Here is a 16,979-nt window from a genome sequence, read left to right as displayed (position 1 = left end):
ACGTGGATCTTAAAGTAGTTGTACACCAATACACATCCTTCATTGTGCAGGAAAAGAAGACAAAAAATATAAACATACTTGCCAATACCTTGATCTGCTTATACCGACCTATAAAGCAAAAATTGTGAATCACACATAATGTTATTGTTTGAAAGGATTTGACCTTTGTTCTTTAACGTTTACCAATCATTGGCATTTATAGTAAAATTTCATCAAATTTCATTTGTTAAATTACTTCACAGTAAATATTCATATCACAATTTATCATCTAAATATTCACTATCACCTTGTAGTGTGCAATAAACAGGCTTTGTAAAAGTCAAAATTTTTATTTTTAATATTTCAATAGGAAAGATATAATACATATTTATGGTTAATAGTTTGATATTACAATGTTTTCATATGAAGTCTTTATTTTCCTTATATTAAAATTTTTTAAGTTTGTGTATAAAATGGGAGGTTAGGCCAAATAAAAAAAGTTGTTTGGTTCCGGTTACCTGACACCACCTAGTTTTTCACGCCGACCCTACACTTTTTTTTTTACATATTCGAGAAAAAAGAAGAAGAAAATCATGAAAATGTGGAGTCTTGCAAGAAATAGTGGATGACGAAACTGACATCAACTGAAAAAGACAATGTAAAACTATTCTTCCAATCTGTAATGGCTGTACATCCGATGGGAAGAAACCAATAACACATAGACCATATGGAAAACAATGGAAAAACACAACTACCTGAACTAGACACTCACGTATGAAAAAAAAAATTAAAAAATGAAATAAAAAATCTACCTACCCCACCTATTCTAAAATTGAATGTAATCGGAACCACACAATATTTTTTACACCTTACCAGTATAAATAGCTGGAGTTTTAAAGAGATTTTTAATAGTTTGATTCAGGAAATGAAATAATGTGATTGGTGTGGTAAACATCAAGTCACTAGGCTCATCAGGGTAAAGAAATAATCTCTGTATTCAATTATTTGGTCTCTGATAGGAGATTGTCCTCAGTAATCTGAAATATAAATTTTGGTATTTAAGATATACAACTTATGATAATGTGATGACATACAGAGACCTTTAGATGAACATGAATCATTATTATGATACTTGAGAAAATATTTGAGTATGTTCAAGCAAAGCCTATAATTTTGCTTCAGATTTTGGGATTTTCAATTTTCATTACTGTTTAGTTGTTTGAATGACAGCTGTTGTTATGACAACGGAAAACTTACTATGGACAAACTAAGATTAGGTAGATTACACAAGTGGGTGATAGTAGTACTTCCCTTATGCAGATATAATCACCCTGTAATCAAGATAGTGTAAACACTGGAAGTCCTTAAACATATACCCTGCTTATTATGGAAGTCTATAGTCATAAAACAGTGTGTGTCTAGCTATAGACTGAATCATTCGACACCACTACCAACTGTCAGCGTCAGTTCTCATATTGATAGCTGATAATGATTTTAGTTTGTGGTCTGGGTTAGTTTACAGATAGTTCATTGTTGTATTAGGGATTGAGTTCAAAAAACAGATAAATGTATGAAAAACTTATGTTTGTTTATTTTATTATACTTTTTACAAGTTTACTGTAAGAATGTAATTTTCATGCAATATTGTAGATAATATATGCATTAATGTTGCTTCCAAATATTGTTCACGTGTGTTTCTTTTTTTCTATCACCTATTTTTTCATGTTTCAACTGAAACGAATTGTTCTGATTGCACTTTTGTGGCCAAATTGCATAAAATTTCCCAATCTGAAAATTACATCAAAGACATGTTGAAAATGAAAACAAGGGGGCCAAGTGACAACAGTCAAAATTGAGTCACAGACCCACCAAGCCATGGAAGCAGGGCTACCCTAGAACGAAGTACGTTTGCAAGAGGTGACCGAGAACAGTAGTTAGTCAAGCTATTAGCCCATAATAGTAAGAATAATTCAATAATTCCAGGGTAAACTATATTTACAAAAAAACAAACGTGACAAGACAAGCCTGATCAGGTGGGGGTGTTTAAAGTAAAGGTGTAAACCACGATTTTCTGGAACACACCAAGGATGGCAACACAAGGGAATGCCACAGCATAAATTGTTAGCCATCTCAGAACTAGGGTGACAATATCCTTATTTGAGATGAGGGAACACATTGAAAGGTTAAGAATAACGTATATTCTCAGAGCCACTATAAAGTTAGTATGTACATTTTACAACATTTCATGTCATACAATTGTATTGGTTTATGACAGGTTGGGATAGTGGATGTAACAATTTGCTCTGGTCTACGGTTCCATGTATTCCGAAAAGTCAACATCCTATGGTCATTATCTTTGTTAGTGGAGAGGGGGGGGGGGGTGTGTCAGTTTTCTAAACGTGTCGGGAATTCTTCGTCAACTTCTCATCACATTCTACGCAATTTTTTTCTGCTGTCGATAACATTTTCACAAAATTGATCAGTCTCAGGAAATTATGGATAATGTGTAATTTGCAAGATATAACTTCATTTGATATCCCTGTATGTCAGCATGTCAAAATGATGAATTTGTACATGGTCGGATATAGAGCTCAAGTAACACCTCCAGGAAAGGATACCAACGTTGCAACACGTACGAACTAAATCGTTGTTGATATGACGCTGTTAGTGCCCCACTAGTCATGAACATATACACTTTATTCATATCAATACTAGATGAACTAGCTATGCTTATATGTTATACATTCGTCTGGGTTTTAAAAAAACCAAACCAAACCCTTGTTTAATGTAGCTGGTTTTCAAAACTCAACTACTAATTTATAAAAATATATACATTTAATATGTATTCTTCAATTGAGATGAGGGGGTTTAACCTTTTGGTAACTTACCTATTGTTTAAGGATTACCTTTAAATATGGGTAACTAGTACTGTCAACATCACATACCTAGGTTAAGTACATTTATCTTGATTCGAGGAGTTCTATCATTGTTTCATTTCAAGTAACATCGCTCCCTAACATCCATCGTCAAAATTCTGATGTCAGTAGTTGTCCTAATTTACCAACGTCAAATATTTACAGGTCTACTTTAAAACACATGCTAGGATTAAATCATTCCCTAGCTAGATGTTCATAAAAATACATTCGCAAATCGAAATTACGTTAGTCTAATTATCGTTTTAAATATATTCATACAGATGCAGGTATCAGTCCACACAAGGTCTACGTCCAGGTAGGCTAGTATTGTTCACATTTGCACTCTTAGACCAGACCTCTAGTACACAACAATATTCGATGAAACCGGTATAGTTTTCTTTCCAGATTGTCGATAGATTTTCATTTGTCGCACAGCGCCATCTGGGTAGATTCGTAGGTAACGTTTTATTACACCCACATTATTGATGGGGAATGTTTTAATGTTTGAAACGAGGTGAAAGTTCGTATAAACCATGATTAGGTTATGATGTATTGCGTTTAGAACCAGAACAAACCAGAATGACAAGGACACCAGGTTATGGACTGCGTTTAGCTGCCAAAGGGGATGGACGGATTTGATGAACAAAAGCAAAAGATTGACGTGACCTCGAAGTGTGTTGATCCTAAACCTACACTAGTTGCAATCATACATATCGAATAGCTATGCTGCAACTGGGACATCAACTAAAAGACCAAAGATAGATTGACTAAAAAACTATTATTTGTAAGTAGTGACAAATTTAAATCTTGAGTGAAAGCTTGGTTTTGAATCTGTTACAATGTTTAAAACTGTACTACTACTAGTTGTAACTGGAGTCAACTTTAGCAATCATGGTAAAATCCGGGGGTAAAATATACTAAACCGATTTTCTCAATGTAATAATAAGTTGTTATATGGGTATAGATGTGGTATTTAATGATTCTGCTATTATTAAAATCATTTTTCTAGACGTTTGATATATTATTGTGATGACGTCATTCTTAGTATGATGCACTACAAATTATGTATGTTACAGTTAGTTCAAGGTCGGCTAACTAGACCATTGCTGGTAAACAACTTTACAATTTCCTTACCCAGGTCTACACCGTAACTATACAGACAGACAGACAATACGTCATATGCAAATTAGTAATTCACTGCTGGCCGATGAACCTGCATGACCTCGAGTATCGGCCCACATTCTTTGTTGTAATCATCAGCTGTTTGCCAACAACGTTTAGCATGTTTAGAAATACCCTGGCTTATGTTCACTTACTGTTATATACAACCCAAAAGCCAAGGTCAGTTTTAGCTGTTTGATCACTCCTAAAGTCTCAAAACTTTAAGATGAGCTTGAATAAATAAGCCCTACATGTAGACTTGAAGCTACTACTGTATTTCCGCTATCCTAACTGATATTTTAATGAAGTTTTTGAATTTTTTGAATTTACAAAAATCGAAAATAGTAAAGTCGCGTTATTTAGTCCTTCAAGTCTACAGGTAGGCCAAGGTGGGTTTGAAAAAAAAGAAGAAATCAACGAAAACTAGACATTGGCATGTTTTTTTTTGCGTTTTAAAAACACTGGAATATCTTCTCTGGATAATTGCAAACATTTGTTTTTGTGTACCATGGACCATCTGCATGGACTGATGCCTAAATATTTGAAATAATGTAATCAACAGCTGTTTGATGATAAATTAAATGATTCAAAACAACAAGATTTATCTCTTGATTCGTTTCCATTGTTTTAAGTCGTTACCCTCGTATCAAGCCGAAAGGTTAAAGGTCAGTGTTCTATAATATTGCCGTGTCTTTAATCAAAGTATGAACAATAAACTACTACAACATATTGATACATTACCAAAGTAGGTACATGCGTCCTTGTACATATATAATTTAGTAGGACGAGGTCGAGTGATGCTTGTGTGTGTTCATTACTGATAACTTCATCATAAATAACACATTTGAAGTTTGGTAGTCCTGCTTCCATGACGGTGCACGAGTCTGTATTACTGACTTGACGGGAGGGACAATTGTCAGAATCGAGTCCCGAATTCCTCCGTATGCAAGCAGGACTAGAAGTTTGGCAACTCTACAAAGTCACAACCATCCTGACCTGCTAAGTAGGCCATTCATCTTGTGTTACACTTCAAAACAACGTAAATCTTAATCATGGCTCTATATATCTGGCATAACTATCAACAGTACCAGCAGAGTCAAGAACCTTTTTTATAAGACTTTTGGCGGAACGTGTGCAAAATAACCCACTGACACCACAGTTCCTTGCTTATTTCCCATTTGCAGTGCATATAATGCTATATAGGTGGAATTTGGTATTTCAAAATTTGATGAACGTTTCAATAGCGTAGCAAAATCAGCGTTTTATCACTTCATAAGGTGTTTCTGGTGCATATTTGTGAATGTTTACGTATATTTGATACAGCAAAATTGGATACAATAAAGCTGGCAGTATGTATATATCTATGACGGGTCATCATGACCTACATAAATGGTATGCTCTAAGCCTGGGCTCTATTAAGAGCCCACCTAGTTTTTCGGTTGTTTTTTCATAACAAGTAGGCGTCTGCTTAGGTACTTTGTCCTACATGAAAAGCTACTTATATCATATACACTAACAGACACATGACCGTCTATCAACAACTCGTCACAAAATCTCCCACATCACCAGAAATGTATACATGATTATTATGAATTATCCTTCACTAATATTGTCTGGGTTTAACTTCCTGGTGAGAACATGCAAATTTACCTTGATCAGTCCTGTATTTTCAAGGTAAAATGCTCACTATAAGACTACAGAAAGATTACTGAAAGAGTACCAACAACTTATGCTAAAATTTTCAGATACAAATAATGACCTTGACCTCTACATTTAAGGTCAAATGCTTAGTTAGAGGCAACAGAAAGTTTTACAAGATTACCTTCTACTTACATGTCATGTATTAAAAATGTAAATGTATTTTTAACACATTTAACACTGCGACCCACCAAACAAATACATGTATTCAGTCATTCCATTCTCCAAATAAATCCATGAAAATCATGTATGTATTCATGCTGTATAGAATTTATTGACATTATTGCATCTTACACAATGAAAACCAGAAAACAAATCATTTTCTTGTTAAAGTAGCTGTAATGGTTAACTCAAGAATATACTAAGCCCTTTGTATATTCCCCCATTGCAACATATCATAGAAATTTATCATGTTTCATGTCATGCAAAACCTTTAACCAGGTACCAGATATGGTATAAAAATGGCATTTATTATTTTTGCGTCTACCAAGTATTCCAAAACTGTAGCCAACTACTTCTGTCACACAGTGTCAATGACGATTTGCTCTTGGATAATTTCGAGAATGCCACATTGTTCATTAGACAGACCAATGTAAAATGTTACTTACTATAATTTAAAGATTCGCACCATTTTTATCATTACTGACAAAATCTCATATTAACAGAGAAATTTACAAAATGATTGATGATGTAACTGATAATACTTTATTTACACACTTTGTCTGATAATATCAATAGTTAACCAGCACCTTGTAATAAATAAGACGTTCAAATAGTATGATTTGCATCAGAAACTGCAAACAAATACAGTTGGATTGAGACCCTGTACTTATAGATGTATGGAAGTAGTTTCAAAAGTTACACTTATTCCGAGCACTAATTATCAAACACACAACTCTTCCAGACTAAAATTCCTTGGTTATGCATTCCATCTACCTCTGGAATAATACACATTGGGAAGGATAATCGATTTTAATAACAATAAGTATTAACATTATCAAAATGTGTCAATGTTTCCACCTCTTCTTCAGTAATACGACACACTCATCTTCCGTAGGCGACATTTTTGTTATCATACTGAGGATAAATTTCTTACATTAATTATAATTTTGTGTAGAGTTTACACATTTTTAGAATAAAAAATGACCAGTAATTGTGCATGTGGTCTATTTAAGTTGTGCCTGATACATCATGAATACACGTTGCATGGCATGGCAGAATTTTAAAATAGGCAAGTTTTGTAAGCAGAGTCTTTATAGATAGAATAAATTAATTTAAAAAGACTATTAGGGAAATATGTTAAACATGTCTGCGTTTGCTTTCAGTGTTGAATTTTGTTAATCAACCAACCCCTTTTCCTCTTAAATTATTGTTTGTAATCTACTTTTGCCCCTTTCGCAAGATAGGCAATACAAGGGAATGCAATTGGTATCAACACATATATATATATATATATATATATATATATATATATATATATATATATATATATATATATATATATATATATATATATATATATATATATATATATATATATATGTATATATATACATTAGTTACTATGCATGTCACTCTAAAGAACATAACACAGCAAGAGAGGACATTTAAATGCAAAAATGCATGGTTACGTTTGTCGTTTTTCCGCTTTACCTCGATGGATACAGTTCGGCACCTGGAGAATGTATTGCTTTGGTAATATGTGATAGCTTTCATTATCAATATGACACAGTCAATGTAAATTTGACCTAAGTTAGACTTTGACTTGTGCTAAACCTTCCTGTTTCCTCATATCTTCAACCACTTCATGGAATGTCTTCATTATTATATCAACATGATGTTTTTGAAATACAAGTGATGGTCTAAACCTTAGGCATTTTGTTCCACAATTTCCTACCTGCACGCCTGAAAATAGGGCAAGAAAATATGTAAACGTTATTAAACAGATATGAATGTCAGATGTTAGTCCAGTCAAAATAAAGTTTGACCCGGACATAATTACAACAGAAATTATTTTTAGTGCATCTTATTCAGAATTTTGTGCTGAACAACATATCGAAAGTCGAGAAAAAATCTAAGTGGTGGAACATGGTGAAAATTGAGATTTTCTATTAATTAGCATAATTAGCGGGAATACCATATTAATAAAATGATGTCTTTACAAACAAACCTAGCAAGTAACATGTCTATGGATAGGTATAAGGGTGAACAAGCATACTAGAACCATCATTTGATGATTTGACGTTGTCACTTAAATAGCTTAATTTCAGCTAGCAGTTCTAATTAGTTTAATTCATTTGAATAACATGTTGTGTATACATATACACCATGTCAAAATCACTAAGGCATGTTACATGTTTACCAGTATAGGATTGAAATGGAAAACTACCTTTATATTAACAAACTCATATTAAGCAATATATGTGTTTAGTCATCAGCATAATTAATATGTATATTACTTAAAATTACAATCAACATATTCAAATTTGATAACATTTTAATACAAATATATGCAGGTTATATTTCATTTGATTTGCAGTACAGTGGGAAATAAATTTAGCGTGCTTGTTATCATCAAACCCCTTTCATGTAGAATGTATCAAAGAGTCTTAATTAATTAGTAATTAGCATAATTAGCATATACAAGATATATCAATCTCCCATGCAAGTAATATGTCTTTGGCAGAGTCTTGAAATAACAGATTACACAGGCTACAATGGACCTTTTAATGTCATCAAAGACTGTTTGGTAACTCAAGTGTCTGTTTTGTTATTATGCCACAGAAATATCAAGGCAATAAATCTTAGCAGTTGCATCTTGCCTGAAATAAAAACTCTACAGGCATAATGGTCATTTTGCATCTAACCAACAATGTTGCAAAAGTCATTACTTAGATCATTGTGTACTTCTAATAATTTTTGTATATTACACTAAATAATACTTGATTAACATGCATATGGTTATCTAACATGTTAATTACACTAATTAACACTTGTTTAATATATTCATATTTATATTTATATTTATATTTATATTTATATTTATATTCATATTCATATTCATTTATTGACTTATTCTTTAAAATAGAGAACATTGTCATACAATAAAAATACCAGCAAAAACAAATAATAGTTTATAGTGTAATATTGTATAAATGGATACACAAGTACACACATTACATATAATTTAAAGTAAAAATAAAGGGTTAAATTCAAAGAATCGGTTCTCTTGTGTTTAAAGTGTTCCTGATCGATGTAGCCTTTCAGCAATATAAGCTCCAAGTAGTGTAAAAGTGGAATAATTACTCATTATAGAATTTTGTAGTACGATCCATGGTCTGGAATTCTGCATGTAAATTTGATAGTGAAAGAAAGAAATTGTCTCAACTTTGTGTATAAAAAGGGGCAGTCCATAATAAAGTGTATTTCATCTTCAACTGTGTTGGTATCACATTGTTTACATATTCTCTCCTATATTGCTAGTTTAGGTCTAATATGTTAGGTTAAGATCACTGATTCTCAATTTACAAATAAGTTTCCTATAGGAATTGTTTGTAACATTATACAAATATTCTTCCATTTTGAATTTAGTTTTAAATTTACAGTTGGTGTGCAATTTATTGCCTCCCATAGAAGTCCTATCCGCATTAATATCCTGTTCCCATTGTGAAATATATTGTTTATCTCACCTCTCTATTATGTTATTCATGTTATGTCCATTTCCATTACTCCAGTAATTTTCTATAAGATTCACTATGGTTTGTAGAGCAGTAGCCAGGCTGTTTTGTTAACTATGTTATATTTGATAGCCTCATCAATAAGACTGTTTTCTTTTTTTTGTACACACTCTTGGCCAGTATTTCACCATCATGTTATTAACAAAATTTGACAGTGGTTACCTACCTAGTCTCCCCTTACTGCTAAGTGTGTTGCACATGAGTCAAGTTAACTTGAAGTAACATTTTGGATAGTTTGATGTTTAGTTTCTCTATTGGTGTTTGATCATGTGTATTTCTCTGCTCCCCTATGTTAGTATGGGTCTAATAGCATGATCAAACATTTTGATCCAAATGGGAATGTTAATTATATTAGTGGACGAAGTGATTAATTTTCTATTAGAGTAGAACGCCTGTGTTGCCTTTTTATAAAGTTTGTCTTTTGCTAGATCAATCTTACCATTGAGTTGAAATTATATCCCTAGATACTTATAGCTATATACGATCTCGATATCCAATTGATGTTTTAATAATCTATTATTTCTATTAAATATTAATACCTTTGTTTTCTCTATATTGTTTAACATGCATAGTTATCTAACAAGGGAGGTATTTGATGATGAAAGGAATGTACTCAAGTACTACAATACCTAATGAGAGACATACTACTCACAGTGGTATTCCAAAAATGTATGCTTATTGTACATTACATGTAATCTACTGTTTAGCTTACTTTGGAGTGGTTTGATGATTGAAAAGTTCACTCAAAATCTGTTTAAATTCAATAGGAATGTTTGTACAATCATATAGTGACTCAAAAGTAATTCATGAACTTCAGACCTAGTCATAGCCGTGTTACTTGCATTGGTTTTTGAACAAATGATATTTCATGAATATTATTTTTTCACTAATTATGCTAATTAAGAAACGTCATTTTTCACCATGTTCCATCTTTTAATTTTTTCTAGACTTTTGATATGTTATTCAGCATAAAATTCTGAGCAAGATGCACTAAAAATTATTTCTGTTGCAATTATGTCAAGCCTTCGGCCTAAATTTCCGCTAAACGGACTGGACTATGTGTATTTGTTCAACCTAAGCAAAACGTGGCACTTTAAGAAACCTGCAATGCATTTAACAATGACGTCACAGGTCGAGGTTTGAAACTACCATCTTTCACATTAATTTTGTTCATATTCATTTTCACCACTCTGTATTCAATTCTCAGTGAATGTATCCCATTGTCAATTTTATGCTCCTCCAGATGTGTATATTAAGTGTTTGTATCTACATGTACTAAGATAAGTAATTGACAACGCTAGAGATGTTAATATTTGTTTTTTTGTTTTTTTTTAGAAATGAGGACACTAAAACAATACAAATAAAGGAGCTTGACAGACTTTACCAACCTAATAAAATTGACATACACGTACATACACATATACTCACCTCTGTCTCGCATATTTTGTACCAATGTTTGCATAGTTAAATTGTCCCTAGTTTCAATGGCACATAACGTTCCTAGGCCTCGAGCTCGACTGAAAACATCAGGGTATGCAATCTACAAAATACAAATGGACGGAAAGAAAAATTGTTTCACTTATAGCTTACATAGAACGTCTGAGAAACCGGACCATAACAATATACCATGTTCGAGTGGTATCAACTTGCCTTCTCTAGACCAGACCATAAAAGACTATATCATTCAAAAAAGAGAGTCGACACAAATCCGGAATTTGAAAACGTTGCTATCTATATCTCCAACATCTTATTTAGCATTACTGCAGTGTTGTTGAATACAGATGCGAAAAACCAAGTCATGATAAATACGTGTTTAAAGTTTGTTATGTGCAACTCTGCTATATCAATACATTTAGATTTTTTTCTAACAATATCTCTAATCATGTTGTATGGTATGGAATATACTTGATGAAACTACACATTTTATCAGAATGGTAGTCAGATATTATTTCTCAAGACCACTTCAGTGTTCTAAGGTATAGATCACATCTTTCGTTAATTTCGCTTTATAATTTGTATCCACTGCCCAATATGAAGAACCTAAGCTACTAAAAACTTCACATCAGCAAAATGAAAACAGTATTAATATACTGACAGTTAATAGAAATAAATGAATTTCTGTTAAGTACTGAGAATATCTATTCTGTGATTGCTATGTTTTAATTGAAAGTATGGACTCTTCATTACCTGTAACTCTTCAAGTTTCTCTAATAGATAGTCTCCCGTTTCCTTGGTGCTCTCAAGTAAATTTTGCCTTTTAATTGTTTGAACCACTTTTTCCAGCAAGATCACCTTCGATGGATCACCCATCCATGTGTTGAATATACGAAAACCCTAGACACAGGAATAAGGAATACAGATAAAAGATCGATAAAATATATATGGTACACCATAGAATGGCATATTACAACGTTCTTCATTATACGATGCCTTGGTGTTCAACCGACAACAGTGCAGTGATGCCAAGTCCTAAATAGTAAACGATTTCAAATAGATTATTTTTCTTGTCCACGATAAATTTGTGAAATTACTACTGCTATAGATTTCCGATTAATAACATGGAAGTTCATTACATCAGCTACATCCAACACGTGTACACCCAACAAGTGCAGAACAAATGTTTCGTAATCTATGAATTGCCTATGTATTTTCGTTGCATGACATATTTGACAAATTTACAACAGGTCTTTTTAGACACCACCACGTGGGTAACTAAGAATAGATAGAATAGAATTTGTTTCCAGGGCCATGCATGTTCGTTTGAAATCATTCTCTTTTTACCATGAACTACACTACACACACACACACACACACACACACACACACGCGCGCGCGCGCGCGCACGCACGCACGCACACACACACACACACACACACACACACACAAACAAACACAAACAAACAAACAGATTGAAATCGACTTACACTGCCCACACCTAATTTATCGCTATAAAACACTCCACCAGTTAACATTTTCTTGCTGAAGCAAACAATGTCAGGTGGCGACGGTAAATTCCAATGTTCATGTGCCCAAAATTTACCACTTGCTCCGCACCCTGTTTGTACTTCATCAACAATAAAATTCATACCATACTGTAAAAACAAAATAATAGAACATGTTATGCATACAGTCATGGTAACCATTGTGCTATTTACGTTAATTTTGATATAAAATACATCTAAAGATGATAGGATAGTTGTTGTTGACTACACGGTTCATGTGTTCTATCTGACCTGGACACATCACCTTAAGTTTTTAAAATAATAAAAGGTGTAAAATGATCCATGGTCGGCATTTGAATCTGTTACATGTAAATACTATACTATATAATTTCATTTATGATCCACTAATATTACTCAGGGGGAGTATATCAGTGAAATGAAACAGCTTATGCTTACACAAAGTTGTATTATTTGTATGTTTGGTATTCACTATATATACGTACGCACGCACACACACACACACACACACATACATACGTACGTACGTACGTACGTACATACATACATACATACATACATACATACATACATATGTGAGTGTGTACACATGTGTGAGTGTATATATATATATATATATATATATATATATATATATATATATATATATATATATATATATATATCATATGGGGCAGTGCCTGTGATCAAGTGGTCATATAAGATATTCACCATTAAATTCGAATTTACTCTACATGTCAAACGTTTTGATGAAAGTTCCTATGTACTAGACTTTATATATATAGAATACGTGTAGCTTTATGTTTACCTCCTGGCATATTCTCTGTAAAGCTTGAAAGAATTCATTACTAGCATGGTTATCGCCACCCTCAGCCTGAATTGGTTCAGTTAATATACCGGCTACATTCAAACCCCTCGCATTGTAATCTTCTATTAAACTCCGTACCTGAAAGGATACAATGCATCAATGCTACTGGTGTGAAAGAGCTAGGCACACCCTCAAATAATTCAACGAATGAACGTTTAAAAAAACACACTTTACCAGGGCATTGTACCTGGGGTGATGTTAGAGTGTGCTCTAGTGTCGACAAATATGATTCCATACACTGATTGATTTGTGTAATGTAGACAGGAAATCATCACTAGAGCTACAAATTCTTCTACACGGCACTCATAAAAATTACTTCTTTAATTGTTACAAACATGTACGAACGTACAAGTTTAAGAACTAGGCTGGATACGCCTTGGTGTTATTAATTAAAGACTTCTGAATAATCAAGTGCACTTATGAATGAGACTGGTAAATTAAAATCTATTTCCATCGTGACCACCTCAAAAGGAAAAAAATACCTCATTTAAGCACCTTGCCTCTTCGGCTCTATTCTCATCAACATATTTATCTAATGGATATTTGAGTCTAGGGAAACTGGCGACTGGCCAATCCAAGGCAGGAAAGTCGACTTTATGTATTGGTTTGGCGTGTGAACACGACAGAGCAGCTGAGTGTGTAAAGGGATTTGATACAATATTAACATTAATGTATTTGCCAGTGACATAACGATTATTGAAGTAAGTAAAAGTACAATTAATAATGTAAACTGCAGCCTCATTTTCGATACTATGATTCATTAATGATAAAAATAATTTGAACATTAGTAAAGATCTTTCCTAAGGCACATATATAATAAAAGTACAAATTTGATGGCAATAGTTCTTACCCATTGTCCTTCCATGGAATGCCCCAGTGAAGGATAATATGGTATAGGGCGGACAACCTGGTGCCTGGAAGATGAGAAGAGACAATTGTGTTGAACACCTTCTGGTCTATTTGTTTTTTTTTATCTTCTTAGCAAATGTGATACCTTTTACATCATAATCTTTAAGTTTTGGTTATCTTTTTCAAAACTTACTCTTTAAAAGTTATAATACTGCAAAACAATAATTTTTATCCCAGATTTTTGTTGTTTTGCATTTTTATCAGCAAAATATCAAAAAAAGTGTAAAAAAATATTCAAAATAAATGAGAAAGTGTTGGTTCAGTACCTCGAGTTGTCTTCCTTCTTTTGCTACAGTGTGCAAAATTACTGGTAAAAATGAAAACTACTTGGGTCTACACGATTTATCAACATGTTACAATATTATTTTAGCTTATATCGGTAGTCAATACATGCATTAGCAAATTAAAAATGGCCTTAATGTGCCTTAAAACACGTCCAGTTTCTGAAACAATTCATTCCTTTGTTACTTCAAATACAATTGTGACATATCCTTTTTGGCATTTCATTCAAACCTGTGAAATAAAAGAAGGAATGTTGTTTTGAATTGCAGTCAAATCGATAAACAATCACCTGATTTGCAACACTAGATATACATTCCTCTTCAGTTGGTATCGGACTACCTCTCTCTTTATTCTGTAACAAAGAATATGGTATACAGGTTAGTGGCAGAACAAATTAAAAGACTGCCTACCACTTCACCTGTACACAGGTAGTAACCTTCTGATTATCACTGTATGTGAATTATTCACATTTTAAAGCAGATTACAACATTATCGAGATCATGAACCATTTGATGCAAAACAGGATCCTAGATAAGCAAGTTTAGTTTCCACAACTGTGCACATTGCAAAGGCATATTTTATATATTTAAAAATTCAGGAAAGGATATTCATAACTCACTTTTTCGGGCAAACTTTTTCGCTGTAACCATTTCCTAGACTTATTCTTTTTTTAAAAGTCAACTTATATAATGAGCAAAATAATTCTTACCCTATACCAAATAAAACTCAATTTGAATGCATTTTCTACAGAGCAGGCGCCACACATCCAAGTTTGTACCCTGTTCAGTCCTGGAGGGGCAACCTATGACACGTGAAAAGAAAGTAAACATTGCATTTATAGTTTTGAATTTCCTTTTTTGTCAGTCACGTATAGTAACATCACACGGCTAATGTCTTTACGATGACAACAATACGGATATTCTGCAGTTCATTTCATAATCATTATTAATCGACATTAGTGAGTGTGTATTTATTTAATTTGCAGTTGTTGTCGTCGTGTTATCATGGTACGTATACTTTGAGCGAAAGTTTGCAGTTCTAACAATTTTGGTTGCGAACGCTTGTTGTATTCGCCAAAGCTATCCGACTACTGTGGTTCTGTAGATGTACATGTGTTACGATCCAGAAATATCATATTCGGAATGTTGGCATATTTTACCTAAATTAACGTTAAATTCAATCTATACTACTTATTCACAAACAGGAGCTAACAACAGCATGATCAAATAATATGTTGATTTATCTACTAATCCTATACTTATTACATTTATCGCTAGATAACAAATGTCACGTGTTTTGATTAAACAGCATCGACTAGTTCTTGTAAACAAGATAACTTGTTGATTACTGAATTGAAATTAATACTTAATTTTCCAATGGCGTGATCAACATTTGTCTTACACGTGAACAATTTACATATGGCATGATCTTGAATCTCAATCTTAAATATTCTGGTGGAAAGTTCACCATGTCTTTTAGAACAATGAATCTAGGTGAGAGATCATTTAATTATAACTAGTTATGTTTACAAAGATGACATCACCTTATTTTCAAGGTGACAACTAGAACTTATAAGTTAGGGACTTGAAGAAATAAAGACTATTCTTGGATGTTGATTACAAATCAACTGTTGGTGTACGGTGTCTCTCTCTGCCTGAGTGTAGGAGCGTACGTGTATGTGAAGATACCTGTGTAGCTAATTCCTAACTTAGACAAGCTCGTAGATCTTGGTACCCTAGAAAGACAGTTAGAGTGGAGAATCGTTTACGTTCTGCCGATCTACCCACAACTACCATACTTAGACACTGAAAGGTTATATTAAGCTACCTATGAAGTAACACATGTACAAAGGTTTCACACTAAAAGGAAGAAATATTAACTTTTTTTGAACCGAGGAAGAAAATACAAAATTATAAATTTCCGACTACAAGGCAAGAAAAATCGTGTGTTTCCGATAACAAGGCCTTTTTTTGATGTTATTTCATTTTTTAAATTTTTTTTGACAAATATTGTTAAGACCCGGCCAAAACCAAACGAAATATTGGTCAGAATACCCTTCAGTGTGATAGTTTGATAAAATACGTACAAACATCACTTGGGAAAGAAAACAGACGTGCATGAAGGTCAAAAAGACAAATTAAAGAATAGTTGATCTTTTCTGTTTTAAATGTTTAAAACATGTTTAGGATCGACGGCTTAAACTAGGGTCGGTCGGGTTATCAGAAACACGTGTACATTTTTGCGTAATAAATTAAATCATTCAGAATTGGAACATACGATACGAAAGTAAATAACTACACGAACGCGTACGCTTAGGAAACACTGTAAGCTTTGACATTTGTCATTTCGTGTTACACCGTATGTAAGCTTATATATGTTATGTTATGTATGTTTGTTTGTTTGTTTGCTTGTTTGTTTGTTTGTTTGTTTGTTGGTTTACTAATTTATTTTTTAGGAAAAAGTGACCTAT

General features: G+C 33.0%; 1 protein-coding gene across 1 annotated transcript in view; it reads right to left on the bottom strand.

Annotated features, from left to right (window-relative positions):
* Window positions 1-7,351: 7,351 nt before the first annotated feature.
* Window positions 7,352-16,979, bottom strand: part of LOC144435216 (4-aminobutyrate aminotransferase, mitochondrial-like) — a 29,983-nt gene continuing 20,355 nt past the window's right edge. The window contains exons 7-15 of the mRNA XM_078123798.1: window positions 15,219-15,311; window positions 14,799-14,861; window positions 14,169-14,232; window positions 13,801-13,949; window positions 13,259-13,396; window positions 12,415-12,582; window positions 11,678-11,824; window positions 10,919-11,030; window positions 7,352-7,658 (exon numbers count right to left, since the gene is read on the bottom strand). Of these exons, the coding sequence (XP_077979924.1) occupies window positions 7,507-7,658; window positions 10,919-11,030; window positions 11,678-11,824; window positions 12,415-12,582; window positions 13,259-13,396; window positions 13,801-13,949; window positions 14,169-14,232; window positions 14,799-14,861; window positions 15,219-15,311 (1,086 nt within the window). The 3' untranslated portion in view covers window positions 7,352-7,506. The remainder of the gene's footprint in view (window positions 7,659-10,918; window positions 11,031-11,677; window positions 11,825-12,414; window positions 12,583-13,258; window positions 13,397-13,800; window positions 13,950-14,168; window positions 14,233-14,798; window positions 14,862-15,218; window positions 15,312-16,979) is intronic.

This window comes from Glandiceps talaboti, chromosome 5 (assembly GCF_964340395.1).
Source record: "Glandiceps talaboti chromosome 5, keGlaTala1.1, whole genome shotgun sequence".
Lineage (NCBI taxonomy): Eukaryota > Metazoa > Hemichordata > Enteropneusta > Spengelidae > Glandiceps > Glandiceps talaboti.
This window is presented reverse-complemented; position numbering and strand designations above follow the sequence as displayed.